Source organism: Arachis duranensis, chromosome 8 (assembly GCF_000817695.3).
Source record: "Arachis duranensis cultivar V14167 chromosome 8, aradu.V14167.gnm2.J7QH, whole genome shotgun sequence".
Classification (NCBI taxonomy): domain Eukaryota; kingdom Viridiplantae; phylum Streptophyta; class Magnoliopsida; order Fabales; family Fabaceae; genus Arachis; species Arachis duranensis.
This window is the reverse complement of record NC_029779.3, coordinates 1,325,153-1,338,745: the sequence shown is the minus strand read 5'-3', so window position 1 is coordinate 1,338,745 and position 13,593 is coordinate 1,325,153. Positions and strand designations below refer to the sequence as shown.

The window sequence follows — 13,593 nt, the reverse complement described above, 5'->3', positions numbered from 1 at the left end:
TCAGGAGCATTATATTTAAGATGAAAGAGTTTCAAAATAATAAAAATTTGTTACCTGAAGTCTTTCTAAAATTTCGTTAGAATTTCGTGCTGATAACATGTTGTAAAATAAATAAGGAAGAAGTAATAAAATAAAAGTATAAATAAAAAATACTATTATTAGTATTTACCAATACTATTATACTACTATAAAGATAATATATTAATATTATATTAGTAGTGTATGAAGAAAAAAAATAAAAAAATACTTTAGAAAAGAGAGAAAGAAAGTATTTTCTTTTTATTACTTGTACTTTCTCAGAGACAAATAGCCTCTATTTATAAGTATATATAGTAATAGGTTTTTAAATTTCATTAAATAATATTCTCTTTAAAAACCTGAGTCTTGTGAAAAAATAGTTATCCACCAAGACTATTTTATCACAACATAAATCGTAATTAATATAACAACTATAAACCTCCGTCTGATTTGAAATTGAAAATTGAATATCATATTCAATAATTAAAAAGTGAAACTAAAATTTCAGTTATAAAATACAAAATTTTAATTCTTCGTTACCTCTAAAAAGTAGGGACTGACGTATTTAGGGCCGGATACTAAAAGATTATTAATATTTCTTTTCTAAAATACCCTCCTTCAAAACTTCATATTCCAACCTTATCCCTCATTCACGGCGTCCACCTCTCATCCCCAACTCAACCAGTCCACCCTACCTCTCAAGTCTCACCCCCACCATCACACCTCTACCATCAGTCCATCACTGCCATAATCATCCTCAACTTGTCCCTCCTTCCCATCTCTCTCATCAGAACAAGAGAAAAGAGAAGAACTTAGGCGAAATAGAGGGAAAAGAGAAGAGAAGAAGGGAAGGATGGAGGAGGAGACAGCAGTGGCAGATAGAGGAACCGTCGCCGCCGCCGCCGCCGCCGAACAAGGAATGGAGGGGTCGATGCTATGAAGGGGAGACGGGAAGAAGGAGCAGCGAAATGTTTTTGAAGGTTCCTGGTGGTGGCGCTGTCTAAACGTGGGGGCTCTGACTCCTCGATGGTGGTGATCGAAGCGCAGAACGAGGAGAGTGGGTGATGGTCGTGAATTCCGCAAACCTCCGTTGAGCCGCCAGTACCAAATTCTCTGGTGAGTCTTCAATGTTTTCAAAAATCAAAAGGTTCCTTACTGATTGAATTTATTAATAACTCTTATTCATTAATTTTATGTGATGAATTGATGAAGCATTCAATATTATATTACTTTGAAGAAGCATTAGGGAAAATCTTGCTACTACTGCTATATGAATCGGCGGTCATTACTGAATGCGCGCTCAGTTCATGAAAACTTCAGTGCAATTCTAATAGTAGAAAAGAAGGCAAATTTGAACTTGAACCAAATGATGATATTGTATATATGTTCTTCTCAGGAATATGCATTGTGCAACAAAAAAAAAAAAGTAAGGGTCAGGTATAAAAAAGTTGACTAGGAAAATAAGGGTCAGAAAAAGGCCAGAGTTATATTGATTCCATAGTTCATTTTTTTAACAGGTTTCCTTCTTAGAAATATGAGTGGGTAGTGTGTCCTATCTGCAAGATTGATCGTTTTGTTATTTCTACTTCTGAAACAATTGGGAAATTTTTCTTGCGTTCTCACTTACTGGGATATTCAAACATTCTTCCTTACACCCAGATATATATCATTGTGTCTTTACTTCGTTAAAATTATCATATAAAATAACAATAATACTTTCTTTTTGGATTTCAATACTGTGAAAGGTTTGAAAGCAGTTCATGAAATTTCTCGCAAGCTTTTTAAGGTCATAAAATTCCAAAATTCCGCGCTTCGGACTGAAACTGGTCAGTTACTTCTTCAAATTTTGTCTTGAATTCTTGCATTTCAGTGTAAATACAATCTGTTGTATATGCTGTTCATGGAGTTGAAAAAATCTTGTACAACTATAGTGATAGTTAATAATAAGCTTTGCCCTCTCTATGGTTATTCTTTTTGAAGTGTTCCAACTAAAATGTGATATGTATGAGCAATGACATTAATTATATAAGTTTTAATGTAATGCTTTGTTGGTTTCAGATTCAACTGCACTTCCAAAAGAATTGGTTGTGCAGTCCTTGTTTTGATACACCATCTTTAAGTTTCTATCGGCTCTTGAGTTCCATTATGGCCAGTAATTCTTTTGTAATCCCCAATGGAACCGGCAATGGCAATGGCAATGGCAATGGAAAACTCAACCCACCGCCAAATCTGCAGAGGAATTACCAAGTGTTAGTGGCTGCTACACCAGATATGGGGATAGGTAAAGATGGGAAATTACCCTGGAAGTTACCTACTGATCTCAAATTTTTTAAAGAGGTTACTGTAACAACATCTGATCCAGGGAAGAAGAATGCTGTTGTAATGGGTAGAAAAACATGGGATAGTATCCCTCATAAATACAGGCCTCTTCCCGGCCGTCTTAATGTTGTTCTTACTCGCTCAGATAGCTTTGATATTGCAATAGCAGAGAATGTTGTTATATGTAGAAGTATGGCTTATGCTTTGGAATTGTTAGCTGAACCTCCCTATAGTTTGTCAATTGAGAAAGTATTTGTTATAGGAGGTGGACAAATATTTAGGTATATCATTTTCTTTCTCTGTGCATTATTCTTCCTGTTTGTATTAGGCTCTTTCTCTATTACTGATGATAATTTTCATTTTACAGGGAGACTTTAAATGCACCTGGATGTGAAGCTATCCACATCACTGAAATTCAGACTAGGATCGAGTGTGACACATTTATGCCTCCAGTTGATTCCTCTGTATTTCAGTTGTGGTACTCATCTTTTCCTAAGGTGGAAAACAACATCCTCTATTCTTTCACAACTTATGTGCGTGTAAGGCGTTTGGTGGAGCGTGCAACTCAGAATACTGATCCAGTTCTTGATAACAATTCTGATACTGTAAAGTTTGATTTCAAGAATTTTTCTTTTCTTCCTAAAATGATTCTTGAAAGACATGAAGAATACAAGTATCTTAGGCTGGTTGAAGAAATCATCTCTGAGGGTACAGCCAAAGATGATAGAACAAGGACTGGTACCTTGTCAAAATTTGGTTGCCAGGTAACATGTTGATGGCTATATTTTTGGGTTGCTGTAATTTGTACTCTGACATCTATATCCATATTTTTACAGATGAGGTTCAATTTGCGCAGAAATTTCCCTCTTCTTACTACAAAGGTACATAGACATTATACTTATTATTATAGTTTAAAACATCTACTTAATGTACTGCGCAAAATAACTTGCCATTCTTGTGGTTATTTTCCTTTTCGTGTTGTTCTTTTTTATTTATTTTATGTTCTTATTAGGTAGGATTTATTGGGGAAGAGGAGTATTTATTTGTTCATTTTGTTTAGATAGATAAGTTGACACAACTTCTTCATTGATTCCTAGAAAGTATTTTGGCGAGGGGTTGTTGAAGAGCTTCTTTGGTTTATTAGTGGGTCTACAAATGCCAAGGTAATGATATAGTCATCCAATCGTTTTCTTCACACAAATGAATCATATCATTTCCTAGTTATGTAACAAACAAGTTGATATTAACCAAATATTCCAATCAACACTATCTGAGCTTGGGTTTTAATAGGGGGCAGCCCTACTCAGAACTCAGAAGTGAATAAATGTATCTTGAATGATGCTCAACATTATTAAAAAAATGGTTCTCAACTTAACTTTCAACCACAGTACTTCATTTTCATGAGATATTCATCTTTTCGGTTGTTACTCTCCAAGATTCCTCTATTACTATAGTAGATATGATCATTATTAACTTATATTCTGAAAGTTATGTTACATTGGCAGTTGCTGCAGGAAAAAGGGATCCATATATGGGATGGCAATGCATCGAGAGAATACCTAGATAGGCAAGCATGACAGTCAGTTGTCAGTTGTCTTAACTACAATTGTACATTTTTCTTCTTACAGTTACTAAGTGGCTTCTATTTTAAATTATAGACTTGGTTTGACAGACAGGGAGGAGGGTGACTTGGGACCTGTTTATGGGTTTCAGTGGAGGCACTTTGGTGCCAGGTAGGTTGATCATACCTTTTCCTGAGCAGGTCCATAGACTCTTGTGTTTTGGATTGCTTAGCTCTCTATCTCTCATCTTACACTCTTTAGGTATACTAATATGCATGCTGACTACTCCGGCCAAGGATTTGATCAACTGTTAGATGTTATTACCAAGATAAGGCACAATCCCAATGATCGGCGGATCATTCTCTCTGCATGGAATCCAGCTGATCTTAAATTAGAGGCGCTTCCACCGTGCCACATGTTTGCACAGGTCTGCTCTTTTTTAGTTTTTCTTTTTTCAAATCTCTCTCTCTCTCTCTCTCTCTCTCTCTCTCTCTCTCTCTCTCTCCTCTTTTCTTTTCTTTCTACTGCTTCTTATTCTTTTTTCCCCCTCCAGTTCTATGTAGCAAATGGGGAATTATCATGTCAAATGTGTCAGCGATCTGCTGACATGGGCCTAGGCGTGCCATTTAATATTGCATCTTATGCCCTTCTGACCTGCATAATTGCTCATGTTTGTGGTATGTAAATTTTTGAAGCATCTCTGTGGATTTTATATATTCAGATCTACATATCCTTGTAAATCTCAAAGTCTCGTTGTTGTTGGGTCCTAATCCTATTTGCCAATATGTGGTGATCCTCTATGAATTATTCGGGCTTGTTAATGTGCTGAACTTTGAAAACCTGATTTTATTTTGTTTGTAAAACTATGTAATGTTTTATTTTCACTCCTCTTGTCAGAATTAGTTCCAGGTGATTTTATCCATGTCATTGGAGATGCACATGTTTACCAAAATCATGTGAAGCCTTTGCAGGAGCAGCTCCAGAACTTACCAAGGCCTTTTCCAGTATGTAATTTTGAAGAAAATCCTTGCCACAATGTAATTTGATGCAAAATTTGACCATTTAGTACTCTTCAAATTGTGTTTTGCTTTGTTGATTCAATGCAGACTTTGAAGATAAATCCAGAGAAAAAAGATATAGATTCTTTTGTGGCTTCTGATTTCGAGCTCAGTGACTATAATCCTCATCAGAAGATTGAGATGAAGATGGCCATCTAAAATGTAGGACATAATTCTCAGTCCCTTCCTTAGATATGCCATGACATGTTTGAAGGATTTGAAACTTGAAGATAACCATTCTCCTGAATCCTGAGTTGGCTAATTGTTCTTTGCTATGTTTGTTCAGATTTGGGAGATCAACAGAGAGGGAAAAAGAAAATTAAACAATTTCCATTGAAGAGTGTTGTGGGAAAACTAGGAAGGGTTTTAGCTTGATACTGAAGTCTAAATCTCCTTACTCTGTTTGCTATTATTGTTTGCACCAAGTATGGGAGGTTTTAAGAGGAGCTGCTTCCTCTTGATGTATTTCGTTGCTACAGTTGATATCCTCTTATCTTATGATTAGAGAATTCCTGAGTGTCTCTCTAACTTTTTAATTTACTAAATAAAGAATATTTTATTTTAAATTCTTTTATAGGTAAAGCAATAATTGGCATACCTATTTTATATTCATTTATTCTATGATGAGCAGGGTTCAATTCTCTTCTTTCTTTATTTTTTTTTACTTTTATTTTATTAATATTACGTAAAATTTGGGGCTTATAAGTATAATAACTATAGGAGTCAAGCTATAATTAAATAAAAAGTTATATTAAATAAAAATTTAGTATGTAGTGATTTTTATTTTTTAAAATAATGAATTTTTAAATTTGGGTTAAAAAATAAAAAATAATATTTGTACAATTTTTTATATGTTGTTATGATATAGAAACAAATTTTTTAATCAATTATTTTTAGAAAAAATTTGAGGGACCAATAATTTTTTATTAAAATATAACTAGTATTTATTAAGCAAAAAAAAAAAAAAAATCTCACACCATTAATAATGACTAATTGATAACTATAAATTATAAAATTTATTAGTCTTCTAGCACTCTATTTTTAATATAAAAATAAAGAATGTCTAAGAGAGACTTGTGCACTTTTTTTAATTAAGTGCCAAACTGTTAAAAAATGAAACCATTCTTCTAAGGTAGAAATTTACATGGCTGTGTTTAAACGAAATTGTTAGTTAAAAAATTGTTATACCAGGGATAATAAACATCTCATGTTATAAAAAACTAATTTTGAGTTTACCAAGGTTTGAACTCTTGATTTTTCGGATCTAGAACTCTAATACCATGTCCTGAAACCATTCATCCCAAAAACATAATCTGATAGAACAATGTAACACTAATAATCATATCTCTAATACTTTCTAAACCTTCATTATACACATTGTACGCTTAGATCATTGGCTCCCTATACTTTCTCATTATAAATTAAAATTTTGATTAAAAAATTTACTGTTAGCTAATAAATTACTGTACCCACACAGCAAGATTTGAACTTATACACTCAAGTACCATTTGACCTTACTCAAATTGGTAACTGAGCATCAACTTAGGCCAAGATAATTGCAGTTGAGTATAATCTTTTTTATTTTTTATTCTAGTTTGGGCTTTGACCCTGCATCGATCCCAATTGTAGGGGGAACGATGCTGAAGCGAACATTTCAAAGCTTCAGAAGAAGCTGGAAAGGATTTGCGTCGTCGTCATCAAGAAGAAGGGACGCTCGTTTCAAATGGAAATATTTACATTCACCGAGCAATTTCACCGTGATGAGAAGCATGATGAGCAGCACCCAAACCCGCCACAACAACTTCGTACTCGTCCCAAGGGAGAAAGTGGATTGCTTGGTCATAGGTGCTGGCGTTGTGGGCATATCGATCGCAAGAGCACTGGCACTCAAGGGCAGAGAGGTTTTTCGTTGTTAAATCGGATTCAACTTTTGGCACAGCCACCAGTTCTCGAAACAGTGAAGTTATCCACGCTGGAATCTATTACCCTCGCAATTCCTTGAAGGCAAGTCACTCTTCCTTATTAGGTAAATCATTAATCGATTTGGTTTCTCAAAGTTTACACGTGAATTGAAATTAACTACTAATGTGTTCCAATTGAAATTTGAAAGACCAAGTTGAAGTGCACCCTTTTTTGTCTTAAACTATTAACCCAAAGTGAAGGTTCACTCTGTGTGATGTTTGGTTAATGCTCTCATTGGCCATTGCGTAAAATATAATGTTGTATACCTGTTTGTGTTGGCCATTTTTGCAGGCGATTTTTTGTTCAAGGGGAAGAGATATGTTATATGATTACTGCACAAAACACGTTATTCCACATAAACAAATTGGTAAACTTATAGTGGCTACTCGGTCTTCAGATATTCCGAAGCTAAACGACATTCTAAACCATGGAATTCAAAATGGGGTTTTGATAGTTTGAGGATAATAGACGGGATTGAGGCCATGAAAATGGAACCGGAGTTGCAATGTGTGAAAGCAGTATTATCACCTGTCTCTGGGATTGTTGACTCCCATTCTTTAATGCTTGCTCTAGTGGTACACATTTGTAGCTTCTTAAATTTTGAATTCAATCGTTCGTAATTAATCAGTTTCTGTATTTTGAGTTTAAATTGTACATTCTCAGGAATAAAAACACATACTGGTCCAGGGGGAAGCCGAAAGTCACAGAACAACCTTCACATATAAGTCAGCAGTCATTGGTGGCCATCTTGAAGGAAATCAGATTTGTGTTCATGTATCAGAAACCAATAACCTTAAAGAATGGAATGGGACATCAACAGCTCTGAACCCGGATCTAGTGCTAGTTCCAAACCTCGTAGTGAACTCTGCAGGCCTTAGTGCCCCGCACTTGCGAAAAGATTTACGGGCTTGCCAAGTGAAGTTATTCCTTCAGCCTACTATGCACGTGGTTGCTACTTCACATTATCTAACACTAAAACCACTCCGTTCGAACATTTAATATATCCTATACTGGAGGATGGTGGCCTTGGCATGCATGTTACTCTTGACTTGAATGGTCAGGTCAAGTTTGGTCCGGATGTTGAATGGATTGACAGCATTGATGATATCTCAAGTTTTCTGAATAAGTACTTCCTAATGCCCTTTCATTTGCTTGCTTTTGACTACTTCTGGTATCTAGTCTATGTCATACATTTCCCACTTCTTATTATCCTTGGCCATGTCTACTCTTTTGTATGAGATGGTTCCATTCCATGGTTCCAATATCCCCACTTTTTGGGGGACAAAAATACAGAAGTTTTCTCTGCTCCAGGACGCCAGGAAGGAAAGACTTTGCTATTTTTTGTACATGTCTTAGTTACCAAATAGGCCTGTGTACTGACTGTCTCTGTATTTATACCCTAGAAACAATTTCCAGATGCAACCATTGTGTTTCAAGACGATGTTGCTCTACTTTACTCTAGTGCTTCTCTTCACTCCATTAATTATGTTTTCGTATTGATTGTTGTGCTCTAATTTCTTTCCGGACAATGGGTCTTATTAGTAAATAGGAAACTTCTTGTCATAAAACTCAGTTCATTTTTGTCATTTCTTTCGTGGTATGTCTTTTTATGCGTGCATAAAAATAAATAAATTGATTCAGTGCTTACTTAAGCAAACATTGATGCTAGGTTTGATTATTCAGTACATGCAAATCGCGCTGAGCAGTTTTATCCGGAGATAAGAAAGTACTACTCAAATCTAAAGGATGGGTCTCTTGAGCCAGGATATTCAGGGATCCGACCAAAACTTTCAGGACCTGGCCAGCCACCTGTTGATTTTGTAGCGATTCAACAATGAGTAAGAAAAATCCAACGATTTACAAATCAAATACTAGAATAAACTCTATTAATTGGACAAATTCTTCATTGAAAAAAAAAAGATATAAATACTAAACGAAAGACAATCATTAAAAAAATGAAAAAAATGGCCAAAGAAAAGAAAAGGGGGAGTTTAACAGCAGAGAGAAATATTAGTACAGGTTATGTCTAAGACTCTTCTTCACCGCTTCCTTTCTGTTGACCAATCTGACTCAATTTGCAAACAGAGATATCATATTCTGTGTGATTTTATAGTTGAATGTTACATTTCTCCCATTAGATACATGCAGTTTACCTCATGGTACTTATGGCTATTTTGTAAACCCCAAATTAGCCCATTGACTTATGCCACTTTAAGGTTAAATTCTTTTGGCTGAAGTTCAGTGTCCAAAAACTATCATTTGCATAAACCATTTCATAAAAGATTTCTGTCCTCTTTAATTCATGTATTGCTAGTATCCTTTTAACATTTTGCTAAATACCAGTACCATCAAGAAATTTCTTGCTCGTATTTTATATTTATAGTATAATGTATATTGTTTTAAACTCACCATCTCTAGAAGGCAAGCTGATAAAATTCCTTACATCATTGACAGTAAATTGTGTTGTCGTTATTGTCATATTCAGCATTTGTATGTTTCCCAATGTATCTTTATAGAGTTTAGGATTTGAAAGTGTCAAATTGACACACGTGTCTAATGTAATTGTAGGATGTGATTATGGATGGTATCAGAATTGATAAGAATATGACATTGACAATAATAGAGTGTAATTCCCATTGATCAATATATAGTGCTGATGGCGATGGGTGTATATGATTATTCTCAAGCTATTGAACTTAAGCAATTCAGCTTCCATTTTTCCTTCTCTTCATTTTTCTACAAACTAAACACAATGATTGAGCTGCTTGTGCGTTAGTGCATGCATGCATTGTTACTCTAATTAGTTACTCACTGTTGTGATGTAATATACACCAGTACACGAGGTTGTGAGGGGATTTTCCACATTTGAACAAAATTTTTAGCATTCTGGCTTAATTGATTTCTCTCTTTTATGCAGGGGGAGAATATTCACGGAATACCTGGTCTTGTTAATCTTCTTGTAGTTACTAGATTTTTGGGATGATGATGCTGTGTGGAACTCCAAAATACTTGACATTTCTTAAAACAAAGTATCAGCTAAGATGGTATATAAGGTGATTATTTTATGGAAAAAAAATGATGCTATTTATAGCAGCGAGTTGTATACAGTTTGGACTGTACGGTATATATACTAGTGTAGTAGACTAGTAGCTTTAAATTTAATCAGAATTTCCAGAAAGTCAACATAAAAGTGACTGTTCTCCACCTTAATTATTCACAAAAATTAAAATAATTTTTCCAGCCAAATCTCATTTCTAAAATCTATTTCTATACTGTAAATTATGTTTCTATGCAAGTTGGTAACCAATTCAATATCACTCAACGAAGGGAACCGCGCGAGGCTCAATCAAATTTAAAATATGCAAACAAAAACTTCAACTAAAATCCAAGTATCATGGCGATTAGCGAAGCAGCAAAGAGACAAAGACAAAATAACAAAATAAATTTAGAGGTAATGATTAAACATTTGACATTCTTCAGTTCTGCAAAATAACAGCAAATAACGGTGAGTCTAAGTTCCTGTTAGTCATGCTACAATAAGAGGAATGAACTACGCTGCAGAAGGAGGAATCGGCTTCACAGAACTTTGAATCCGCCGAAATGCGGTTTTAACTCTTTCCTTAAGGCCTTCATTTTCACTCTCAACTTCTCCACTTTCTTTATTGAGCTCTGCCACATTGCCATCAATGTTAATCACCAACTTCCCATTTTCTCCAATCTTTACATCTCCAAAGAGCGAGACGAGAAGTGCATGCATAACCTTCTCTGCTTTCTTCTCATTCTCTTCTACAATTTTTATGGCATCTGAATCGTCTATTATTTTTGGGGCATCGCGACTGATGTTTAAAATTAGAGCAACAATGGAGTCTGATACCATGTCACTGATGGGATCGGATGACCAGTGCAGAGAAACATGCTTCTCGGACTCATGCTTCACCGTCACGCACTCATGGACTTGCAATGTTGGAACTCCAGATTCTTCATCCACAGAGGACTCCACACTCTCATATATCTGTTTTAGTCTATGCTGTACAATACTAAAGGCACCTGAATATGGGATGGTGATCCTCTGAGCAATGCTTGCTGTCGATAGCTGTGAGAAGACATGGAGATCATCAGGTGCCATTATCTGATATGCAAAGCCTTTTTTCACTAGCAGACCACTAACAGTTTCACCGGCTTCAGGCGTTTTTTCAGCAAGCTTGCCAATGGTTTTTGCCATTTTCTGCGAATTGAAATACATCTCAACAGATTGACAGTTTTTTGGAGTAAGAATCTTAGTGTTCCGATCAGCAAATTGACTCATGAGCTTCTGTTTGAGCCTTCCCATCTCATTAGCTTCCCCATGAACAAGAATTATGTTAGGAGGATTGAGCTCTTCTAAGAATGCACTTGTTTGAGCAGAATCAGCATGAGCCGAAAAGGAAATGTAGTGCACCTGCATGTTGAGAGGTGCAGTGAGCCCGTTCATGAGAGTGACCTCTTTGGGTTCACTGATGATGGTTTTTGCCAATGTCCCTTCAACCACATACCCCGGTATAATGCAAGAATTTTTCTTATCAGAGCACCACATATCGAACAATTGCCGTGACAACCCACTCTGAAGACCACTAGGGCTTGCCATAACCACAGATGGTCCTATATCTTTGAAGACTTCAATGCTGCTCAAAGCCGATATGTATTTGAAAGCAAATGGATTCGACTTTGCATTCTTGATTCTATCATTCATGGAAAGGGTGTATGTCTCATACACAGTCAGGCATTTTTTTGCAAGAGGAGAAGCATAATAGATGGGTATATTCTGGAGCTCCGGGTGATTCGCCCAATATTCATCAAGGATAAGGAGGAGCTCCTGTGCACGACCAAGGGCAAATGCCGGAATCAACACACGACCTCCTTGAGATATGGTGGAATGGATAACATCGGTGAAGCGTTTCTCTCGTGTGTGCCGAGGCTGATGGTGCTGCACACCATATGTGGACTCTATAATGCATATATCAGGGGAGAACTGGGGGGTCTCGGCAGCTCGAAGATGCCGGTCTTCCTCCCGTGAATAGTCTCCGGTGTAAAGCACTCGGACTCCAGCAATGTCCACCATGAACATAGCAGCACCAAGTACATGGCCTGCAGTATAACACCAGAATCGAATACCGTTCACTTCTATAGTTTGATGGAAATCAATAACCTGCAGTTGCTAATTATTGTTAGAGCTAACATATTCAATTGAGTAATGCCAGGGAACCAACATTTTTCGGCCAGTTAACTTTTTTAAAGCTATTTCGTTTTACATTCTAGACCCTAAATCATAAAATCTTAATCTTAAACCTTAAATTATGAACCTGAACTCTAAATCCTCCAAAAAGTTGAAAATTTTTAGAATAAAAAAAAAATTGGCAAATGTTGGGTAGCTAAAAGTTGGTTCGTATACTTCTCTATTCAAGGTTGTCCAGAAACAAAGTAACGCTAGAAAGTGCAAACCAATCAAATCAAAACAAACAAAGCGAAAACCCTAATTGAGAAATTTAGTAATAATAATGACCTCGATTTTATCCATGGAGCGGTTGATATCGTGCTCGTCGTAGAGCATGTCCTCAACGGAGACCTTGCTGACCTTGACATAATCGGAGAGGAGGAGCTTGTAGATAGCTTTGGTGGCGTAGGTCATGAAGACGCGGCCGCGGAAGGTGGTCTTCTGAAGGAAGTAAGGCAAGGAAGCGGCGTGGTCGAGATGGAAGTGAGTGATGAGGAGGACGTCGACGGTTGAGGGATCGATCTCGTCGAAGTAAGGGAGAGCCGCCATGCCGTAGTAGGCAGGGTGGATGCCGCAATCGAAGAGGATGGTCTTTCCTTTGTAGCTCATGTAAACGCACGACCGCCCTACTTCGTTCCCCGCTCCCAGCGGCGTCACTATCAGCTGCTCCTCCTCTCTCTTCCTCTCGCTCATTGATGAACCGCCGTCCCGCCTCTTCGCACCTGGCCCCGGTCCCTGTGTTGTCGCCGTTGATGCCATTTGTCTGTCTCTAACGGAAGAACTGACGCCGAGTCACGAAATGAAGGCTGAGAGATGGAGTCCAGCGAGAAAAAGGAAGGAGGGTGGAGAGATGAACAGAAATGATTAGTGAAGCTGTGAAGGGTGGCTTTGCTGATGCTCTCTCAAATTAGGGATAGTGAACACACTACACAGGAGTTCCACAAAGGATGAGATACCTTTGGAAAATTTTTGTGTGAAAAAGAAAGGTAAAAAATGAGGATGAAGCACTTAAAGGAAATTAAACTGCAATCAATATTAAATAAAGGGTCAATCTATGGTACACATTCAAATTGATACAGAAATTTATAGATTTTCTCTTTAAATGAGTATGAGATTGACACTTGGCTATTTTGTTGTTGGACTTATCTCTTGCTTTTTATTAGAAGTGGCTGAACTTTAAGCCAAAGTTGTTTGATTGGAGTATCTAGTGATAAATTTGTTGAAATGGACTTTGACATCAACAAAAATTGGATATCTAAAGAAGACAGATGTTTATTTTTTTATTTTGTGAATGGGAGGGAAAAAAAAAAAGAAAAATGCAGTCCGACTGCATCCATGGAGGGTGAAGTATTGAATAAGATCTTGTCCTAAAAAATGAAGCCTTAGGTTATAAGGAGAGGAATACAGTTGCCGTCGTGGTGTC

The 13,593-nt window shown here is 36.6% G+C and overlaps 2 protein-coding genes and 1 pseudogene across 4 annotated transcripts; 2 read left to right on the top strand and 1 right to left on the bottom strand.

Annotated features, from left to right (window-relative positions):
• The first annotated feature begins 622 nt into the window (after positions 1-622).
• Positions 623-5,523, top strand: LOC107460028 (bifunctional dihydrofolate reductase-thymidylate synthase). Of its 3 annotated transcripts, XM_016078346.3 has the most exons (13): positions 626-1,134; positions 1,764-1,844; positions 2,077-2,618; positions 2,705-3,101; positions 3,174-3,218; positions 3,435-3,500; positions 3,843-3,904; positions 3,996-4,070; positions 4,161-4,326; positions 4,453-4,576; positions 4,797-4,903; positions 5,006-5,119; positions 5,244-5,523. In XM_016078346.3, the coding sequence occupies exons 3-12, from the start codon at positions 2,164-2,166 to the stop codon at positions 5,114-5,116; spliced, it is 1,608 nt and encodes a 535-aa protein (XP_015933832.1). In that variant the 5' UTR covers positions 626-1,134; positions 1,764-1,844; positions 2,077-2,163; the 3' UTR covers positions 5,117-5,119; positions 5,244-5,523. The 3 variants fall into 3 exon arrangements, with proteins under 3 accessions (XP_020984132.1, XP_015933832.1, XP_052109127.1); XM_052253167.1 differs by lacking the exon at positions 1,764-1,844; XM_021128473.2 differs by lacking the exons at positions 4,453-4,576; positions 5,006-5,119; positions 5,244-5,523 and having other exon boundaries at positions 623-1,134.
• A 994-nt stretch (positions 5,524-6,517) lies between these two features.
• Positions 6,518-9,814, top strand: LOC107460030 (L-2-hydroxyglutarate dehydrogenase, mitochondrial-like; annotated as a pseudogene).
• A 528-nt stretch (positions 9,815-10,342) lies between these two features.
• On the bottom strand, positions 10,343-13,169 carry LOC107460068 (cleavage and polyadenylation specificity factor subunit 3-I). The gene is made up of 2 exons (XM_016078389.3): positions 12,459-13,169; positions 10,343-12,104 (listed from the first exon to the last, which is right to left on the bottom strand). Exons 1-2 carry the CDS (start codon positions 12,927-12,929, stop codon positions 10,470-10,472), a joined length of 2,106 nt encoding a protein of 701 aa, XP_015933875.1. The 5' UTR covers positions 12,930-13,169; the 3' UTR covers positions 10,343-10,469.
• Between the last annotated feature and the right edge of the window lie 424 nt (positions 13,170-13,593).

Excerpts from the sequence above, each read along its gene's own strand:
- LOC107460028 (XM_052253167.1), top strand. The coding sequence starts at position 2,164 with ATGGCCAGTAATTCTTTTGTAATCCCCAATGGAACCGGCAATGGCAAT. Across the intron at positions 3,102-3,173 it reads TGTCAAAATTTGGTTGCCAG|ATGAGGTTCAATTTGCGCAG; the intron begins GTAACATGTTGA and ends ATATTTTTACAG. Across the intron at positions 4,071-4,160 it reads TGGAGGCACTTTGGTGCCAG|GTATACTAATATGCATGCTG; the intron begins GTAGGTTGATCA and ends TACACTCTTTAG.
- LOC107460068 (XM_016078389.3), bottom strand. The coding sequence starts at position 12,929 with ATGGCATCAACGGCGACAACACAGGGACCGGGGCCAGGTGCGAAGAGG. Across the intron at positions 12,105-12,458 it reads GCTCCATGGATAAAATCGAG|GTTATTGATTTCCATCAAAC; the intron begins GTCATTATTATT and ends TAGCAACTGCAG.